Raw genomic sequence first — 20,498 nt, 5'->3', positions numbered from 1 at the left:
TCAGACTGTTTAACAACAACTAGTATCCTCCATAGCAGATCAGCTTTTCCAGCTGTTCTGAACAGACTCTGACAGTTGTGGGACGATTGATCCCAAATTCATACAACCAGTAGGCCTAGGCTACTTAAACCTCTAGGCTAGGTGGGACGGTAGCGTCCCACCTGACCAACATCCAGTGAAAGTGCAGGGCGCCAAGTTCAAACTACAGAATTGTAAATATTTAACATTCTTGAAAATACACATGCAATATGTAAAAAATAAAGCTTAACTTCTTGTTAATCCAGCCGCGGTGTCAGATTTCAAAAAGGCTTTACGGCGAAAGCAAACCATGCGATTACCTGAGGACAGCGCCCCACCATACAAATGCATAACAATCATTTTCAAACAGGCAGGTTGCGACACAAAAGTCAAAAATAATGATATAATTCATGCCTTACCTTTTGAAGATCTTCTGTTGGCACTTCAATATGTCCCAGAAACATCACAAATGGTCCTTTTGTTCGATAAACTCCTTTTTTATATCCCCAAAATGTCCATTTATTTGGCGCGTTTGATTCAGAAAAACACTGGTTCCAACTCGCACAACATGACTACAAATGATCTAATAAGTTACCTGTAAACTTTGTCCAAACATTTCAAACAACTTTCCTAATCCATCCTTAGGTATCCTAAAACGTAAATAATCGATACAATTTAAGACTGAATATACTGTGTTCAATAGCGGATAAAGTCAAATTGGAGCGAGCTACAGGTCGCGCGCCCCAAACAAGAGTCCACTTGGCTTGACTCTCATTCTGAATAGCCGTACTTCTTCATTTCTCAAAGGATAAACATCAACCAATTTCTAAAGACTGTTGACATCTAGTGGAAGCCATAGGAACTGCAACCAGGTGCTTCATAAATCTAGTTTACCATAGAAAACAAATTGAAAACACAGTGAACTCCCCAAAAAATATTCCTGGATAGTTTGTCCTCTGGGTTTTGCCTACCATATCAGTTCTGTTATACGCACAGGTCTAATTTTAACAGTTTTAGAAACTTTAGAGTGTTTTCTATCCAAATCTACCATTATTATTATATGCATATCCTAGCTTCTGGGCCTGAGTAGCAGGCAGCTTACTTTGGGCACGCTTTTCATCCGGACGTCAAAATACCGCCCCCTATCCCAAATAAGTTTTGAAAAGAAAAACGTAAGTCTGATGCAACCGATCAGAACTTGAGTTTAAAATGTTGGACTATTATTTGGCCACTTAAGTGCAGCATTGTACACGAGGCAGTAGGCTACGGCTACGTGCAGCTGTTCCTTCCATAATGCAATTAGCGGAAAACACTGTCAAAAGCGCACTGCATGTGAGTGGTTTCATGGGACAGAGATGAAAACATCCGTTAGACATTTAGAAAGAGGGAGAGATCTAAAGATGCAACAACTAGCATGGCTTGCTAATATGACTAGGATTATCATCAACTAACATGGGATGCTAATATGACTAGGATTATCAACAACTAGCATGGGTTGCTAATATGACTAGGATTATCAACAACTAGCATGGCTTGCTAATATGACTAGGATTATCATCAACTAACATGGGATGCTAATATGACTAGGATTATCAACAACTAGCATGGGTTGCTAATATGACTAGGATTATCAACAACTAGCATGGCTTGCTAATATGACTAGGATTATCATCAACTAACATGGGATGCTAATATGACTAGGATTATCAACAACTAACATGGGATGCTAATATGACTAGGATTATCAACAATTAGCATGGGTTGCTAATATGACTAGGATTATCAACAACTAACATGGGATGCTAATATGACTAGGATTATCAACAATTAGCATGGCTTGCTAATATGACTAGGTTTATCAACAACTAGCATGGGTTGCTAATATGACTAGGTTTATCAACAACTAGCATGGGTTGCTAATATGACGAGGTTTATCAACAACTAGCATGCTTGCTAATATGACTAGGTCTATCAACAACTAGCATGGGTTGCTAATATGACTAGGATTATCAACAACTAGCATGGGATGTTAATGACTAGGTCTATCAACAACTAGCATGGCTTGCTAATATGACTAGGTTTATCAACAACTAGCATGGCTTGCTAATATGACTAGCATTATCAACAATTAGCATGGCTTGCTAATATGACTAGGTTTATCAACAATTAGCATGGCTTGCTAATATGACTAGGATTATCAACAACTAACATGGGATGCTAATATGACTAGGATTATCAACAATTAGCATGGGTTGCTAATATGACTAGGATTATCAACAACTAACATGGGATGCTAATATGACTAGGATTATCAACAATTAGCATGGCTTGCTAATATGACGAGGTTTATCAACAACTAGCATGGGTTGCTAATATGACTAGGTTTATCAACAACTAGCATGGGTTGCTAATATGACTAGGATTATCAACAACTAGCATGGGATGTTAATGACTAGGTCTATCAACAACTAGCATGGCTTGCTAATATGACTAGGTTTATCAACAACTAGCATGGCTTGCTAATATGACTAGCATTATCAACAATTAGCATGGCTTGCTAATATGACTAGGTTTATCAACAATTAGCATGGCTTGCTAATATGACTAGGTTTATCAACAACTAGCATGGCTTGCTAATATGACTAGGTTTATCAACAACTAGCATGGGTTGCTAATATGACTAGGTTTATCAACAACTAGCATGGCTTGCTAATATGACTAGGATTATCAACAACTAGCATGGCTTGCTAATATGACTAGGATTATCAACAACTAGCATGGCTTGCTAATATGACTAGGATTATCAACAACTAGCATGCTTGCTAATATGACTAGGTGTATCAACAACTAGCATGGCTTGCTAATATGACTATGATTATCAACAACTAGCATGGGATGTTAATGACTAGGTCTATCAACAACTAGCATGGCTTGCTAATATGACTAGGTTTATCAACAACTAGCATGCTTGCTAATATGACTAGGTTTATCAACAACTAGCATGGGTTGCTAATATGACTAGGTTTATCAACAACTAGCATGCTTGCTAATATGACTAGGTTTATCAACAACTAGCATGGGATGCTAATATGACTAGGTTTATCAACAACTAGCATGGGTTGCTAAAGTGACTAGGATTATCAACAACTAGCATGGGATGTTAATGACTAGGTCTATCAACAACTAGCATGGCTTGCTAATATGACTAGGTTTATCAACAACTAGCATGGGTTGCTAATATGACTAGGTTTATCAACAACTAGCATGGCTTGCTAATATGACTATGATTATCAACAACTAGCATGGGATGTTAATGACTAGGTCTATCAACAACTAGCATGGCTTGCTAATATGACTAGGTTTATCAACAACTAGCATGGCTTGCTAATATGACTAGGTTTATCAACAACTAGCATGGCTTGCTAATATGACTAGGTTTATCAACAACTAGCATGGCTTGCTAATATGACTAGGTTTATCAACAACTAGCATGGCTTGCTAATATGACTAGGTTTATCAACAACTAGCATGGCTTGCTAATATGACTAGGTTTATCAACAACTAGCATGGGTTGCTAATATGACTAGGTTTATCAACAACTAGCATGCTTGCTAATATGACTAGGTCTATCAACAACTAGCATGGGTTGCTAATATGACTAGGTTTATCAACAACTAGCATGGGTTGCTAAAGTGACTAGGATTATCAACAACTAGCATGGCTTGCTAATATGACTAGGATTATCAACAACTAGCATGGCTTGCTAATATGACTAGGATTATCAACAACTAGCATGGCTTGCTAATATGACGAGGTTTATCAACAACTAGCATGGGTTGCTAATAGGACTAGGTTTATCAACAACTAGCATGGGTTGCTAATATGACGAGGTTTATCAACAACTAGCATGCTTGCTAATATGACTAGGTCTATCAACAACTAGCATGGGATGCTAATATGACTAGGTTTATCAACAACTAGCATGGGTTGCTAAAGTGACTAGGATTATCAACAACTAGCATGGGATGTTAATGACTAGGTCTATCAACAACTAGCATGGCTTGCTAATATGACTAGGTTTATCAACAACTAGCATGGCTTGCTAATATGACTAGGTTTATCAACAACTAGCATGGCTTGCTAATATGACTAGGTTTATCAACAACTAGCATGGCTTGCTAATATGACTAGGTTTATCAACAACTAGCATGGCTTGCTAATATGACTAGGTTTATCAACAACTAGCATGGGTTGCTAATATGACTAGGTTTATCAACAACTAGCATGGGTTGCTAATATGACTAGGTTTATCAACAACTAGCATGCTTGCTAATATGACTAGGTTTATCAACAACTAGCATGGGTTGCTAATATGACTAGGTTTATCAACAACTAGCATGGGTTGCTAATATGACTAGGTTTATCAACAACTAGCATGCTTGCTAATATGACTAGGTCTATCAACAACTAGCATGGGTTGCTAATATGACTAGGTTTATCAACAACTAGCATGGGTTGCTAAAGTGACTAGGATTATCAACAACTAGCATGGGATGTTAATGACTAGGTCTATCAACAACTAGCATGGCTTGCTAATATGACTAGGTTTATCAACAACTAGCATGGCTTGCTAATATGACTAGCATTATCAACAATTAGCATGGCTTGCTAATATGACTAGGTTTATCAACAACTAGCATGGCTTGCTAATATGACTATGTTTATCAACAACTAGCATGGCTTGCTAATATGACGAGGTTTATCAACAACTAGCATGGGTTGCTAAAGTGACTAGGATTATCAACAACTAGCATGGGATGTTAATGACTAGGTCTATCAACAACTAGCATGGCTTGCTAATATGACTAGGTTTATCAACAACTAGCATGGCTTGCTAATATGACTAGGTTTATCAACAACTAGCATGGCTTGCTAATATGACTAGGTTTATCAACAACTAGCATGGCTTGCTAATATGACTAGGTTTATCAACAACTAGCATGGCTTGCTAATATGACTAGGTTTATCAACAACTAGCATGGGTTGCTAATATGACTAGGTTTATCAACAACTAGCATGCTTGCTAATATGACTAGGTCTATCAACAACTAGCATGGGTTGCTAATATGACTAGGTTTATCAACAACTAGCATGGGTTGCTAAAGTGACTAGGATTATCAACAACTAGCATGGGATGTTAATGACTAGGTCTATCAACAACTAGCATGGCTTGCTAATATGACTAGGTTTATCAACAACTAGCATGGCTTGCTAATATGACTAGGTTTATCAACAACTAGCATGGCTTGCTAATATGACTAGGTTTATCAACAACTAGCATGGCTTGCTAATATGACTAGGTTTATCAACAACTAGCATGGCTTGCTAATATGACTAGGTTTATCAACAACTAGCATGGCTTGCTAATATGACTAGGTTTATCAACAACTAGCATGGGTTGCTAATATGACTAGGTCTATCAACAACTAGCATGCTTGCTAATATGACTAGGTCTATCAACAACTAGCATGGGTTGCTAATATGACTAGGTTTATCAACAACTAGCATGGGTTGCTAATATGACTAGGTTTATCAACAACTAGCATGGGTTGCTAAAGTGACTAGGATTATCAACAACTAGCATGGGATGTTAATGACTAGGTCTATCAACAACTAGCATGGCTTGCTAATATGACTAGGTTTATCAACAACTAGCATGGCTTGCTAATATGACTAGCATTATCAACAATTAGCATGGCTTGCTAATATGACTATGTTTATCAACAACTAGCATGGCTTGCTAATATGACGAGGTTTATCAACAACTAGCATGCTTGCTAATATGACTATGATTATCAATAATTAGCATGGGATGTTAATGACTAGGTTTATCAACAACTAGCATGGCTTGCTAATATGACTAGGTTTATCAACAACTAGCATGGCTTGCTAATATGACTAGGTTTATCAACAACTAGCATGGGTTGCTAATATGACTAGGTTTATCAACAACTAGCATGGGTTGCTAATATGACTAGGTCTATCAACAACTAGCATGGGTTGCTAATATGACTAGGTTTATCAACAACTAGCATGGGTTGCTAAAGTGACTAGGATTATCAACAACTAGCATGGGTTGCTAAAGTGACTAGGATTATCAACAACTAGCATGGGATGTTAATGACTAGGTCTATCAACAACTAGCATGGCTTGCTAATATGACTAGGTTTATCAACAACTAGCATGGCTTGCTAATATGACTAGGTTTATCAACAACTAGCATGGCTTGCTAATATGACTAGGTTTATCAACAACTAGCATGGCTTGCTAATATGACTAGGTTTATCAACAACTAGCATGGCTTGCTAATATGACTAGGTTTATCAACAACTAGCATGGCTTGCTAATATGACTAGGTTTATCAACAACTAGCATGGGTTGCTAATATGACTAGGTCTATCAACAACTAGCATGCTTGCTAATATGACTAGGTCTATCAACAACTAGCATGGGTTGCTAATATGACTAGGTTTATCAACAACTAGCATGGGTTGCTAATATGACTAGGTTTATCAACAACTAGCATGGGTTGCTAAAGTGACTAGGATTATCAACAACTAGCATGGGATGTTAATGACTAGGTCTATCAACAACTAGCATGCTTGCTAATATGACTAGGTCTATCAACAACTAGCATGCTTGCTAATATGACTAGGTCTATCAACAACTAGCATGGCTTGCTAATATGACTAGGTTTATCAACAACTAGCATGGCTTGCTAATATGACTAGGTTTATCAACAACTAGCATGGCTTGCTAATATGACTAGGTTTATCAACAACTAGCATGGGTTGCTAATATGACTAGGTCTATCAACAACTAGCATGGGTTGCTAAAGTGACTAGGATTATCAACAACTAGCATGGCTTGCTAATATGACTATGATTATCAATAACTAGCATGGGATGTTAATGACTAGGTTTATCAACAACTAGCATGGCTTGCTAATATGACTAGGTTTATCAACAACTAGCATGGCTTGCTAATATGACTAGGTTTATCAACAACTAGCATGGGTTGCTAATATGACTAGGTCTATCAACAACTAGCATGGGTTGCTAATATGACTAGGTTTATCAACAACTAGCATGGGTTGCTAAAGTGACTAGGATTATCAACAACTAGCATGGGATGCTAAAGTGACTAGGATTATCAACAACTAGCATGGGATGTTAATGACTAGGTCTATCAACAACTAGCATGGCTTGCTAATATGACTAGGTTTATCAACAACTAGCATGGCTTGCTAATATGACTAGGATTATCAACAACTAGCATGCTTGCTAATATGACTAGGTTTATCAACAACTAGCATGGCTTGCTAATATGACTAGGATTATCAACAACTAGCATGGCTTGCTAATATGACTAGCATTATCAACAATTAGCATGGCTTGCTAATATGACTATGTTTATCAACAACTAGCATGGCTTGCTAATATGACGAGGTTTATCAACAACTAGCATGGGTTGCTAATATGACTAGGTTTATCAACAACTAGCATGGGTTGCTAATATGACTAGGTTTATCAACAACTAGCATGGGTTGCTAATATGACTAGGTTTATCAACAACTAGCATGCTTGCTAATATGACTAGGTCTATCAACAACTAGCATGGGTTGCTAAAGTGACTAGGATTATCAACAACTAGCATGGGTTGCTAAAGTGACTAGGATTATCAACAACTAGCATGGGATGTTAATGACTAGGTCTATCAACAACTAGCATGGCTTGCTAATATGACTAGGTTTATCAACAACTAGCATGGCTTGCTAATATGACTAGGTTTATCAACAACTAGCATGGCTTGCTAATATGACTAGGTTTATCAACAACTAGCATGGCTTGCTAATATGACTAGGTTTATCAACAACTAGCATGGCTTGCTAATATGACTAGGTTTATCAACAACTAGCATGCTTGCTAATATGACTAGGATTATCAACAACTAGCATGCTTGCTAATATGACTAGGTTTATCAACAACTAGCATGGCTTGCTAATATGACTATGATTATCAACAACTAGCATGGGATGTTAATGACTAGGTCTATCAACAACTAGCATGGCTTGCTAATATGACTAGGTTTATCAACAACTAGCATGGCTTGCTAATATGACTAGGTTTATCAACAACTAGCATGGCTTGCTAATATGACTAGGTTTATCAACAACTAGCATGGGTTGCTAATATGACGAGGTTTATCAACAACTAGCATGGCTTGCTAATATGACGAGGTTTATCAACAACTAGCATGCTTGCTAATATGACTAGGTCTATCAACAACTAGCATGGGTTGCTAAAGTGACTAGGATTATCAACAACTAGCATGGGATGTTAATGACTAGGTCTATCAACAACTAGCATGGCTTGCTAATATGACTAGGTTTATCAACAACTAGCATGGCTTGCTAATATGACTAGGTTTATCAACAACTAGCATGGCTTGCTAATATGACTAGGTTTATCAACAACTAGCATGGCTTGCTAATATGACTAGGTTTATCAACAACTAGCATGGCTTGCTAATATGACTATGATTATCAACAACTAGCATGGGATGTTAATGACTAGGTTTATCAACAACTAGCATGGCTTGCTAATATGACTAGGTTTATCAACAACTAGCATGGCTTGCTAATATGACTAGGTTTATCAACAACTAGCATGGGTTGCTAATATGACTAGGTCTATCAACAACTAGCATGGGTTGCTAATATGACTAGGTTTATCAACAACTAGCATGGGTTGCTAAAGTGACTAGGATTATCAACAACTAGCATGGGATGCTAAAGTGACTAGGATTATCAACAACTAGCATGGGATGTTAATGACTAGGTCTATCAACAACTAGCATGGCTTGCTAATATGACTAGGTTTATCAACAACTAGCATGGCTTGCTAATATGACTAGGATTATCAACAACTAGCATGGGTTGCTAATATGACTAGGATTATCAACAACTAGCATGGCTTGCTAATATGACTAGCATTATCAACAATTAGCATGGCTTGCTAATATGACTATGTTTATCAACAACTAGCATGGCTTGCTAATATGACGAGGTTTATCAACAACTAGCATGCTTGCTAATATGACTAGGTCTATCAACAACTAGCATGGGTTGCTAAAGTGACTAGGATTATCAACAACTAGCATGGGTTGCTAAAGTGACTAGGATTATCAACAACTAGCATGGGATGTTAATGACTAGGTCTATCAACAACTAGCATGGCTTGCTAATATGACTAGGTTTATCAACAACTAGCATGGCTTGCTAATATGACTAGGTTTATCAACAACTAGCATGGCTTGCTAATATGACTAGGTTTATCAACAACTAGCATGGCTTGCTAATATGACTAGGTTTATCAACAACTAGCATGGCTTGCTAATATGACTAGGTTTATCAACAACTAGCATGGCTTGCTAATATGACTAGGATTATCAACAACTAGCATGCTTGCTAATATGACTAGGTTTATCAACAACTAGCATGGCTTGCTAATATGACTATGATTATCAACAACTAGCATGGGATGTTAATGACTAGGTCTATCAACAACTAGCATGGCTTGCTAATATGACTAGGTTTATCAACAACTAGCATGGCTTGCTAATATGACTAGGTTTATCAACAACTAGCATGGCTTGCTAATATGACTAGGTTTATCAACAACTAGCATGGGTTGCTAATATGACGAGGTTTATCAACAACTAGCATGGCTTGCTAATATGACGAGGTTTATCAACAACTAGCATGCTTGCTAATATGACTAGGTCTATCAACAACTAGCATGGGTTGCTAAAGTGACTAGGATTATCAACAACTAGCATGGGATGTTAATGACTAGGTCTATCAACAACTAGCATGGCTTGCTAATATGACTAGGTTTATCAACAACTAGCATGGCTTGCTAATATGACTAGCATTATCAACAATTAGCATGGCTTGCTAATATGACTAGGTTTATCAACAACTAGCATGGCTTGCTAATATGACTAGGTTTATCAACAACTAGCATGGCTTGCTAATATGACTATGTTTATCAACAACTAGCATGGCTTGCTAATATGACGAGGTTTATCAACAACTAGCATGCTTGCTAATATGACTAGGTCTATCAACAACTAGCATGCTTGCTAATATGACTAGGTTTATCAACAACTAGCATGGCTTGCTAATATGACTAGGATTATCAACAACTAGCATGTCCTGCTAATATGACTAGGTTAGTGCCTTTGGCTACTGGACAATGAAAAAAAGTATATTCTAAAATAATTGCATACAGGTTGCAGTGGTGGGTGGTATAAGGTGATTTGGTACCAAAACAGATGGCACTGTGATAGACTGCATCCAGTTTGCTGCGTAGAGTGTTGGAGGCTATTTTGTAGATGACATCGTCGAGGATCGGTAGGATAGTCAGTTTTACTAGGGTAAGTTTAAGTTTGGCGGCGTGAGTGAAGGATGCTTTGTTGCGAAATAGGAAGCCGATTCTAGATTTGATTTTGGATTGGAGATGTTTAATGTGAGTCTGGAAGGAGAGTTTACAGTCTAGCCAGACACCTAGGTATTTGTAGTTGTCCACATATTCTAGGTCAGAACCATCCAGAGTGGTGATGCTAGTCGGGCGGGCGGGTGCGGGCAGCGAACGGTTGAAAAGCATGCATTTAGTTTTACTAGCGTTTAAGAGCAGTTTGAGGCCACGGAAGGAGTGTTGCATGGCATTGAAGCTCGTTTGGAGGTTAGATAGCACAGTGTCCAAGGAAGGGCCAGAAGTATACAGAATGGGGTCGTCAGCGTAGAGGTTGATCAGGCAATCGCCCGCAGCAAGAGCGACACTGAACTAAAACAGCCTATGATTTGACATTGCGAAAGCCATTTTAGAAACATCTGAATGCTGAAGGAGCTGTGCAGATATATCTTATTGAAACGGGGACAGGCCTACCTCTCGTTGGCGCACTCTCCCACACTGTCCGCACAGTTATCTGCCAGTCACACAGGTCCCCAGGTCTAAACCGTATTTCTTCTCTCTCCCCAGGTCCAGAGGTCCAAGATGACAGAAGAGGTGATTGTCATCGCCAAGTTTGACTACCTGGCTCAGCAGGACCAGGAGTTGGACATTAAGAAGAACGAGCGTCTGTGGCTGCTGGACGACAGTAAGTCCTGGTGGAGGGTCCGTAACGCCACCAACAAGACCGGCTTCGTACCCTCCAACTACGTCGAGAGGAAGAACAGCGCCAGGAAGGCATCCATCGTCAAGAACCTCAAAGACACACTAGGTCAGAAACTGTCCTAACCTTAACCTCAGTCACTCTAGGTCATAAACTGTCCTAACCTCAGACACACTAGGTCATAAACTGTCCTAACCTTAACCTCAGTCACTCTAGGTCATAAACTGTCCTAACCTTAACCTCAGTCACTCTAGGTCATAAACTGTCCTAACCTCAGACACACTAGGTCATAAACTGTCCTAACCTTAACCTCAGTCACTCTAGGTCATAAACTGTCCTAACCTCAGACACACTAGGTCATAAACTGTCCTAACCTTAACCTCAGGCACACTAGGTCAGAAACTGTCCTAACCTTAACAGGAGTATATTTGTATATAATGTAATGAGATTCACAATACACATAATGGGCATAAGTTGAGTGATGTAGAGAAAAAGGGGAGGTGCTAGAGTTGAGTGATGTAGAGAAAAAGGGGAGGTGCTAGAGTTGAGTGATGTAGAGAAAAGGGGGAGGTGCTAGAGTTGAGTGATGTAGAGAAAAAGGGGAGGTGCTAGAGTTGAGTGATGTAGAGAAAAAGGGGAGGTGCTAGAGTTGAGTGATGTAGAGAAAAGGGGAGGTGCTAGAGTTGAGTGATGTAGAGAAAAGGGGGAGGTGCTAGAGTTGAGTGATGTAGAGAAAAAGGGGAGGTGCTAGAGTTGAGTGATGTAGAGAAAAAGGGGAGGTGCTAGAGTTGAGTGATGTAGAGAAAAGGGGAGGTGCTAGAGTTGAGTGATGTAGAGAAAAGGGGAGGTGGTAAATTTGAACTTTTTCTCATCAAATGCAACGGTAACAAAATGTTTTAATAGACAGTTACTTTACATTAGGCGGCAAGGCTCTCGAATTTCCCACCCAGTAAGACTTGATTAATAAAGTAAGCTATTTCATGTAATATATACAGGAAATGTATGGTTGATATTTTGAATTGCAACTTGTCAAAATAGGATCCAGAATGATCCGGTGGATTTAGTCTGTTCAGAGAATTTGGCAACATCTTTGTGCATATTGGCCTGTAGGCCATGTTATTCACCACCTGAGGAAGTGGGAACTAGGGATGCACATTTCAGTCCATTTTGCTGCTGACTAACCGGTCAATAAACGGTACATTTTTTCCCAACAATAAAATGACTCAACCACTAGAAAATACTATGCTTCATTGAGATTAATGGACCGTATGCATTGTGATTCTCATGATACCGTATGCATTGTGATTCTCATGATACCGTATGCATTGTGATTCTCATGATACCGTATGCATTGTGATTCTCATGATACCGTATGCATTGGGATTCTCATGATACCGTATGCATTGGGATTCTCATGATACCGTATGCATTGTGATTTCCATTATATTTTGGGGGGGGAAACCAGGCCCTGATCTGTGGGTTTTATTTTCCTCCCTGTTCATAGGTCTAAGCGATGTCAAAATATGTAGAATTTCAGGAAATTAGCTTTAAAACAGTATTTTCCTGGGGGGAGGACCCCAGACCCCCTGTCTAGGGGTTGTCCTGGGGGCAATGAAATTCACATAGCAAATCTCACTCCAAGCTTTTTTGAAAAGTTGGCAGCCCTACATGCATAGTAATAATTTTATATTTAACCGATTTATAGCAGTAGGCAGACTATACAATAGTAATGTAAACACCTTACTCTGCTTATCATAATCGGCTTAAGGTCAAAGTAAGCATACGTCAATTAAAAGATCAGATTTTCTCAGCAATCTTTTGAATTATTATGACTTTTTTTGGGGGGTTATTTGCTGTGCAATGAAAGCACATGTTTTACTCCAGTACCATCTTTTTGAGGAGCTGCTCTCATGCTGTCTGACAGGAGGCCATTCTGCTCCTCAGACTGGGTTCTGTATGCTGTGTGGTTGTGAGGAAGACTAACAAAAATAGACACGTGTTAATTTCATTCCACAAAATTATGCAAAATAACCTATAGACCGATGAGAATCACTGGTCAAAATGTTCCGTGTCTAACCGGTTAACCATTAACACCCCTAGTGGGAACTCAAAACACTTAGCAGGATTGCTAACTGTAAATATAATATTGTTGCTATATAGCCATGTAGGCTAATTTATCTGCCAGGGAAATCTGACCATAACTATATTCTCCTGATTCCTGCTTACAAGCAAAAACTACTCATTGGCAGCAGCTCTGATTTTAGCTCAGTGTGGATGTTGCCTGTAATCCATGGCTTCTGGTTGGGAAATATACGTACGGTCACTGTGGGGACGACGTCCTCGATGCACTTATTGACGAAGCCGGTGATTGAGGTGGTGTACTCCTCAATGACATCGGATGAATCCCGGAACATATTCCAGTCTGCTAGCGAAACAGTCCTGTAGCATCCGCGTCATCTGACCACTTCCGTATTGAGCAAGTCACTGGTACTTCCTGCTTGAGTTTTTGCTTGTAAGCGGGAATCAGGAAGATAGAATTATGGTCAGATTCGCCAAATGCAGGGCGAGGGAGATGTTTGTCTTTGTGTGTGGAGTAAAGGTGGTCTCAAGTTTTTTCTGTTTCTCTGGTTGCGCATGCCGGTAGAAATGAGGTAAAATGGATTTGTTTTCCTGCGTTAAAGTCGCCGGCCACTAGGAGCGCTGCTTCTGGATGAGCATTTTCTTGTTTGCTTATGGCCTTATACAGCTGGTTGAGTGCAGTCTTAGTGCCAGCATCGGTTCTGTACCATCACTCATTCATATATTTTTATGTACATATTCTTCATCCATTACACTTATGTGTATAAGGTAGTTGTTGTGAAATTGTTAGGTTAGATTTCTTGTTGGATATTACTGCATTGTCGGCACTAGAAGCACAAGCATTTCGCTACACTCGCATTAACATCTGCTAACCATGTGTATGTGACAAATAAAATTTGATTTGGTTTTTGGTGGTAAATAGACAGCTACGAATATATAGATGAAGACTCTTGGTAGATAGACTCTTGGTAGGTAGTATGGTCTACAGCTTATCATGAGGTACTCTACCTCAGGCAAGCAGTACCTCGAGACTTGTTTAATATTAGACATCGCTCACCAGCAGTTATTGACAAATAGACACACACCCCCGCCCCTCGTCTTACCAGACGTAGCTGCTCTGTCCTGCCGATGCACAGAGAAGCCAGCCAGCTCTATTATCTGTGTCGTCATTCAGCCACATCTCGGTGAAACATAAGATATTACAGTTTTTAATGTCCCATTGGTAGGATAGTCTTGATCGTAGATTGTTCAGTTTGTTTTCCAATAATTGCACATTGGCCAATAATACGGACAGTAGTGGGGGTTTACCTGCTCATTGGCAAATTCTTACACGGCACCTCGCCCTCCTCCCCCGTTTTCTCAGTCTTTTCTTCACGCTGATGACGGGGATTTGGGCCTTGTCTCGACAAAGCAGTATATCCTTTACGTCGGACTCGTTAAATAAAAAGTATTTTGTCCAGTTCGAGGTCAGTAATCGCTGTTCTGATGTCCAGAAGCACTTTTCGTTCATAAGAGCAGGTAGCAACAACTTTATGTACAAAATTAGTTACAAACAATGCAACGAAACAAACAAATAGCGCTGTTGGTTAGGAGCCTGTAAAACAGCAACCATCCCCTCCGACAGCCTAATGACTCATGCCAGAAACCCTAGACCCAAAATATTTATTAAATAAACTAGAGTAAAAAAAAAAAAAAAAATCGAATCAAAAAGTAACAAATATTTTCTTAACTCTATTTCTTGAACTGCATTGTTGGTTAAGGGATTGTATTCGGCATTTCACAGTAAGGTGTACACCTGTTGTATTCGGCGCATGTGACAAATAACATTTGATTAATGTAGGCTAATGTAGGCTACTTTCCCGTGTTAAGCCTAGGCTACTTGATGTAGCTGTACGGCATGGCCTACTCTGGGTCAGAACCGTACGGCGCGGTCTACTCCGGGTCAGAACCGTACGGCGCGGCCCACTCCGGGTCAGAACCGTACGGCGCGGCCCACTCCGGGTCAGAACCGTACGGCGCGGCCCACTCCGGGTCAGAACCGTACGGCGCGGCCTACTCTGGGTCAGAACCGTACGGCGCGGCCTACTCTGGGTCAGAACCGTACGGCGCGGCCTACTCCGGGTCAGAACCGTACGGCGCGGCCTACTCCGGGTCAGAACCGTACGGCGCGGCCCACTCCGGGTCAGAACTGTACGGCGCGGCCCACTCCGGGTCAGAACTGTACGGCGCGGCCTACTCCGGGTCAGAACTGTACGGCACGCTGCTGCTGCTCTCTCTCTCTCCCTCCGCTCCGCTGAGACTAATGCTGTGTTCAAAACAGCTGGGAACTCGTAAGTCTCCGACTTCAGTGCGTTCAACAACTGGGAACTCTGAAAAAATGAGAACCGACTGGGGAAAAATGGTTTTGAACGGTCATCCAACTTGGAATTCCAAGTAGAAAACATTTTTCTATAGTTCAAGTCATGATTTGACCTCGCCCCCCCCCCGAGTTGTGTTGGGGGGGGTGTAATTGTGTTGGGGGGGGTGTAATTGTGTTGGGGGGGGTGTAATTGTGTTGGGGGGGGGTGTAATTGTGTTGGGGGGGGTGTAATTGTGTTGGGGGGGGGTGTAATTGTGTTGGGGGGGGTGTAATTGTGTTGGGGGGGTGTAGTAATTGTGTTGGGGGGGGTGTAATTGTGTTGGGGGGGGTGTAATTGTGTTGGGGGGGGTGTAATTGTGTTGGGGGGTGTGTTGGGGTGTGTAGTTGTGTTGGGGGGTGTGTTGGGGTGTGTAGTTGTGTTGGGGTGTGTAGTTGTGTTGGAGGGTGTGTAGTTGTGTTGGAGGGTGTGTAGTTGTGTTGGAGGGTGTGTAGTTGTGTTGGAGGGTGTGTAGTTGTGTTGGAGGGTGTGTAGTTGTGTTGGAGGGTGTGTAGTTGTGTTGGAGGGTGTTGTTTTCCTGGGGTGTGTTGTGGTGTTGTTGAGGTGTGTTGTTGTGTTGATTGTTTGTCTTTCTTCCTATGGCCACCGGGAACAGAAGTCTTACCTGGACTTGGAGAACGCACTGCCACCTTTACACGTTCCAACTATAGCCTCGGGATTCAACCATGTTGTCCCAGAGTCTCTCCACCTTTACACGTTCCAACTATAGCCTCGGGATTCAACCATGTTGTCCCAGAGTCTCTCCACCTTTACACGTTCCAACTATAGCCTCGGGATTCAACCATGTTGTCCCAGAGTCTCTCCACCTTTACATGTTTCAACTATAGCCTCGGGATTCAACCATGTTGTCCCAGAGTCTCTCCACCTTTACATGTTTCAACTATAGCCTCGGGATTCAACCATGTTGTCCCAGAGTCTCTCCACCTTTACACGTTCCAACTATAGCCTCGGGATTCAACCATGTTGTCCCAGAGTCTCTCCACCTTTACATGTTTCAACTATAGCCTTGGCATTCAACCATGTTGTCCCAGAGTCTCTCCACCTTTACATGTTTCAACTATAGCCTCGGGATTCAACCATGTTGTCCCAGAGTCTCTCCACCTTTACACGTTCCAACTATAGCCTCGGGATTCAACCATGTTGTCCCAGAGTCTCTCCACCTTTACACGTTCCAACTATAGCCTCGGGATTCAACCATGTTGTCCCAGAGTCTCTCCACCTTTACACGTTCCAACTATAGCCTCGGGATTCAACCATGTTGTCCCAGAGTCTCTCTCCTGCTTGGTGATGTTGTCCCTGTGTTACAGCTACCTCCTGCTTGGTGATGTTGTCCCTGTGTTACAGCTACCTCCTGCTTGGTGATGTTGTCCCTGTGTTACAGCTACCTCCTGCTTGGTGATGTTGTCCCTATGTTACAGCTACCTCCTGCTTGGTGATGTTGTCCCTGTGTTACAGCTACCTCCTGCTTGGTGATGTTGTCCCTATGTTACAGCTACCTCCTGCTTGGTGATGTTGTCCCTGTGTTACAGCTACCTCCTGCTTGGTGATGTTGTCCCTGTGTTACAGCTACCTCCTGCTTGGTGATGTTGTCCCTGTGTTACAGCTACCTCCTGCTTGGTGATGTTGTCCCTGTGTTACAGCTACCTCCTGTTTGGTGATGTTGTCCCTGTGTTACAGCTACCTCCTGCTTGGTGATGTTGTCCCTGTGTTACAGCTACCTCCTGCAGTCTCAATACTTATAGGCTGGCCGATAGGTTGCTGGTTTGAATCAGGCCAACGAGGTGAGAAATCTGTCAATGTTCCCTTGAACAAGGCACATAACCCTAATTACATAGTAGTCTAGGTGGTGATGTGTATAGTGGTGATGTGTATAGGAGTCTAGGTGGTGATGTGTATAGTAGTCTAGGTGGTGATGTGTATAGTGGTGATGTGTATAGTGGTGATGTGTATAGTGGTGATGTGTATAGTGGCGATGTGTATAGTGGTGATGTGTATAGGAGTCTAGGTGGTGATGTGTATAGTACTCTAGGTGGTGATGTGTATAGTAGTCTAGGTGGTGATGTGTATAGGAGTCTAGGTGGTGATGTGTATAGTACTCTAGGTGGTGATGTGTATAGTGGTGATGTGTATAGTAGTCTAGGTGGTGATGTGTATAGTAGTCTAGGTGGTGATGTGTATAGTGGTCTAGGTGGTGATGTGTATAGTGGTCTAGGTGGTGATGTGTATAGTGGTCTAGGTGGTGATGTGTATAGTAGTCTAGGTGGTGATGTGTATAGTAGTCTAGGTGGTGATGTGTATAGTAGTCTAGGTGGTGATGTGTATAGTAGTCTAGGTGGTGATGTGTATAGGAGTCTAGGTGGTGATGTGTATAGGAGTCTAGGTGGTGATGTGTATAGTACTCTAGGTGGTGATGTGTATAGGAGTCTAGGTGGTGATGTGTATAGGAGTCTAGGTGGTGATGTGTATAGTGATCTAGGTGGTGATGTGTATAGTGATCTAGGTGGTGATGTGTATAGTGGTGATGTGTATAGGAGTCTAGGTGGTGATGTGTATAGTACTCTAGGTGGTGATGTGTATAGGAGTCTAGGTGGTGATGTGTATAGTGGTGATGTGTATAGGAGTCTAGGTGGTGATGTGTATAGTACTCTAGGTGGTGATGTGTATAGTAGTCTAGGTGGTGATGTGTATAGTAGTCTAGGTGGTGATGTGTATAGGAGTCTAGGTGGTGATGTGTATAGGAGTCTAGGTGGTGATGTGTATAGGAGTCTAGGTGGTGATGTGTATAGGAGTCTAGGTGGTGATGTGTATAGGAGTCTAGGTGGTGATGTGTATAGGAGTCTAGGTGGTGATGTGTATAGGAGTCTAGGTGGTGATGTGTATAGGAGTCTAGGTGGTGATGTGTATAGGAGTCTAGGTGGTGATGTGTATAGGAGTCTAGGTGGTGATGTGTATAGGAGTCTAGGTGGTGATGTGTATAGGAGTCTAGGTGGTGATGTGTATAGGAGTCTAGGTGGTGATGTGTATAGGAGTCTAGGTGGTGATGTGTATAGGAGTCTAGGTGGTGATGTGTATAGGAGTCTAGGTGGTGATGTGTATAGGAGTCTAGGTGGTGATGTGTATAGTGGTCTAGGTGGTGATGTGTATAGTAGTCTAGGTGGTGATGTGTATAGTGGTGATGTGTATAGTAGTCTAGGTGGTGATGTGTATAGTAGTCTAGGTGGTGATGTGTATAGTGGTCTAGGTGGTGATGTGTATAGTAGGTCTAGGTGGTGTATAGTAGTCTAGGTGGTGATGTGTATAGTAGTCTAGGTGGTGATGTGTATAGTAGTCTAGGTGGTGATGTGTATAGTAGTCTAGGTGGTGATGTGTATAGTAGTCTAGGTGGTGATGTGTATAGTAGTCTAGGTGGTGATGTGTATAGTAGTCTAGGTGGTGATGTGTATAGTGGTGTAGGTGGTGATGTGTATAGTATCCAGGATGCTTGGCATCAGAACCAGATCTTCTCATACCCAGGAAACCCTAAACCCAAAGGCATTGAGTCCTGACCCTCCTCACGTGATGCGTAACTTCATGCCTGGCTGGGGAGCTGTGCGTGCTGTGATTTATGTCAACATTCATTTTTAGAAGCGCTACGCACATGCATAAAAGTTTTAATTTATTCGGAAGTCTAGTAAAGGGAACATTTTGTCCTTTTTTGTTGGCTATTTGCATTGTTTTGTTCACAAGCTAGGTTGGTTTTAAAAGTTTCAGTGAAGACACATCGGCTACTCGTCAAATTCTCATATCTCACTGGCACACTGTTTAAGTGCCTTCGTTGCCACAGTATCCTCCTGCCCTTTAAGTGGGCAGCTGAACACTTGTCTCATCTGTGATATTTAGGCTAAAAGACTCAGGTAAATAAAATGTAGCGATATACCACATCACTTCTTACTATTTGTTGTTTTAGAAACATTACAAAGCATGTTTTATTTGCTGTAAGAATGACACAAAAATATTTGGCCTGGTAATTTGGCCTGCCACAGTGGCTGGTGGATACAATTAATTAATCTATTTTGTTATCAAAGCTTGAGTTCTGAAATATAATATGGTCTGAGAAGAACAATCTTGGCAGGCCAGGCACACAGCCAATATGCTGTGATAATGTACGAGACTTACTACAGAACTGTTTGTGTTAGGTCAATGTTACATTTTAAATGTAGATCTCGGCTTGCTTTTTGACTGCGAAAGGTATCTTTACTCAAAAGGTTATATAGAGGATAACTGTAGGTTGGTGACCACTAGAGGATAACTGTAGGTTGGTGGACCACTAGAGGATAACTGTAGGTTGGTGACCACTAGAGGATAACTGTAGGTTGGTGGACCACTAGAGGATAACTGTAGGTTGGTGACCACTAGAGGATAACTGTAGGTTGGTGGACCACTAGAGGATAACTGTAGGTTGGTGACCACTAGAGGATAACTGTAGGTTGGTGACCACTAGAGGATAACTGTAGGTTGGTGACCACTAGAGGATAACTGTAGGTTGGTGACCACTAGAGGATAACTGTAGGTTGGTGACCACTAGATGATAACTGTAGGTTGGTGGACCACTAGAGGATAACTGTAGGTTGGTGACCACTAGAGGATAACTGTAGGTTGGTGACCACTAGAGGATAACTGTAGGTTGGTGACCACTAGAGGATAACTGTAGGTTGGTAACCACTAGAGGATAACTGTAGGTTGGTGACCACTAGAGGATAACTGTAG

At 41.3% G+C, this 20,498-nt stretch overlaps 1 protein-coding gene across 1 annotated transcript in view; it reads left to right on the top strand.

Moving 5' to 3' along the window:
* Positions 1-11,396, top strand: part of LOC120038061 (cytoplasmic protein NCK1-like) — a 40,833-nt gene extending 29,437 nt beyond the window's left edge. The window contains exon 2 of the mRNA XM_038984004.1: positions 11,124-11,396. Coding sequence (XP_038839932.1) covers positions 11,139-11,381 — 243 coding nt within the window. The 5' untranslated portion in view covers positions 11,124-11,138 and the 3' untranslated portion in view covers positions 11,382-11,396. The remainder of the gene's footprint in view (positions 1-11,123) is intronic.
* The last annotated feature ends 9,102 nt before the right edge of the window (positions 11,397-20,498 follow it).

The sequence above is a fragment of the Salvelinus namaycush genome, unplaced genomic scaffold (assembly GCF_016432855.1).
Source record: "Salvelinus namaycush isolate Seneca unplaced genomic scaffold, SaNama_1.0 Scaffold207, whole genome shotgun sequence".
NCBI classification, from domain to species: domain Eukaryota; kingdom Metazoa; phylum Chordata; class Actinopteri; order Salmoniformes; family Salmonidae; genus Salvelinus; species Salvelinus namaycush.
The sequence above is the reverse complement of the archived record's forward strand: the minus strand, read 5'-3'. Positions and strand labels throughout refer to the sequence as shown.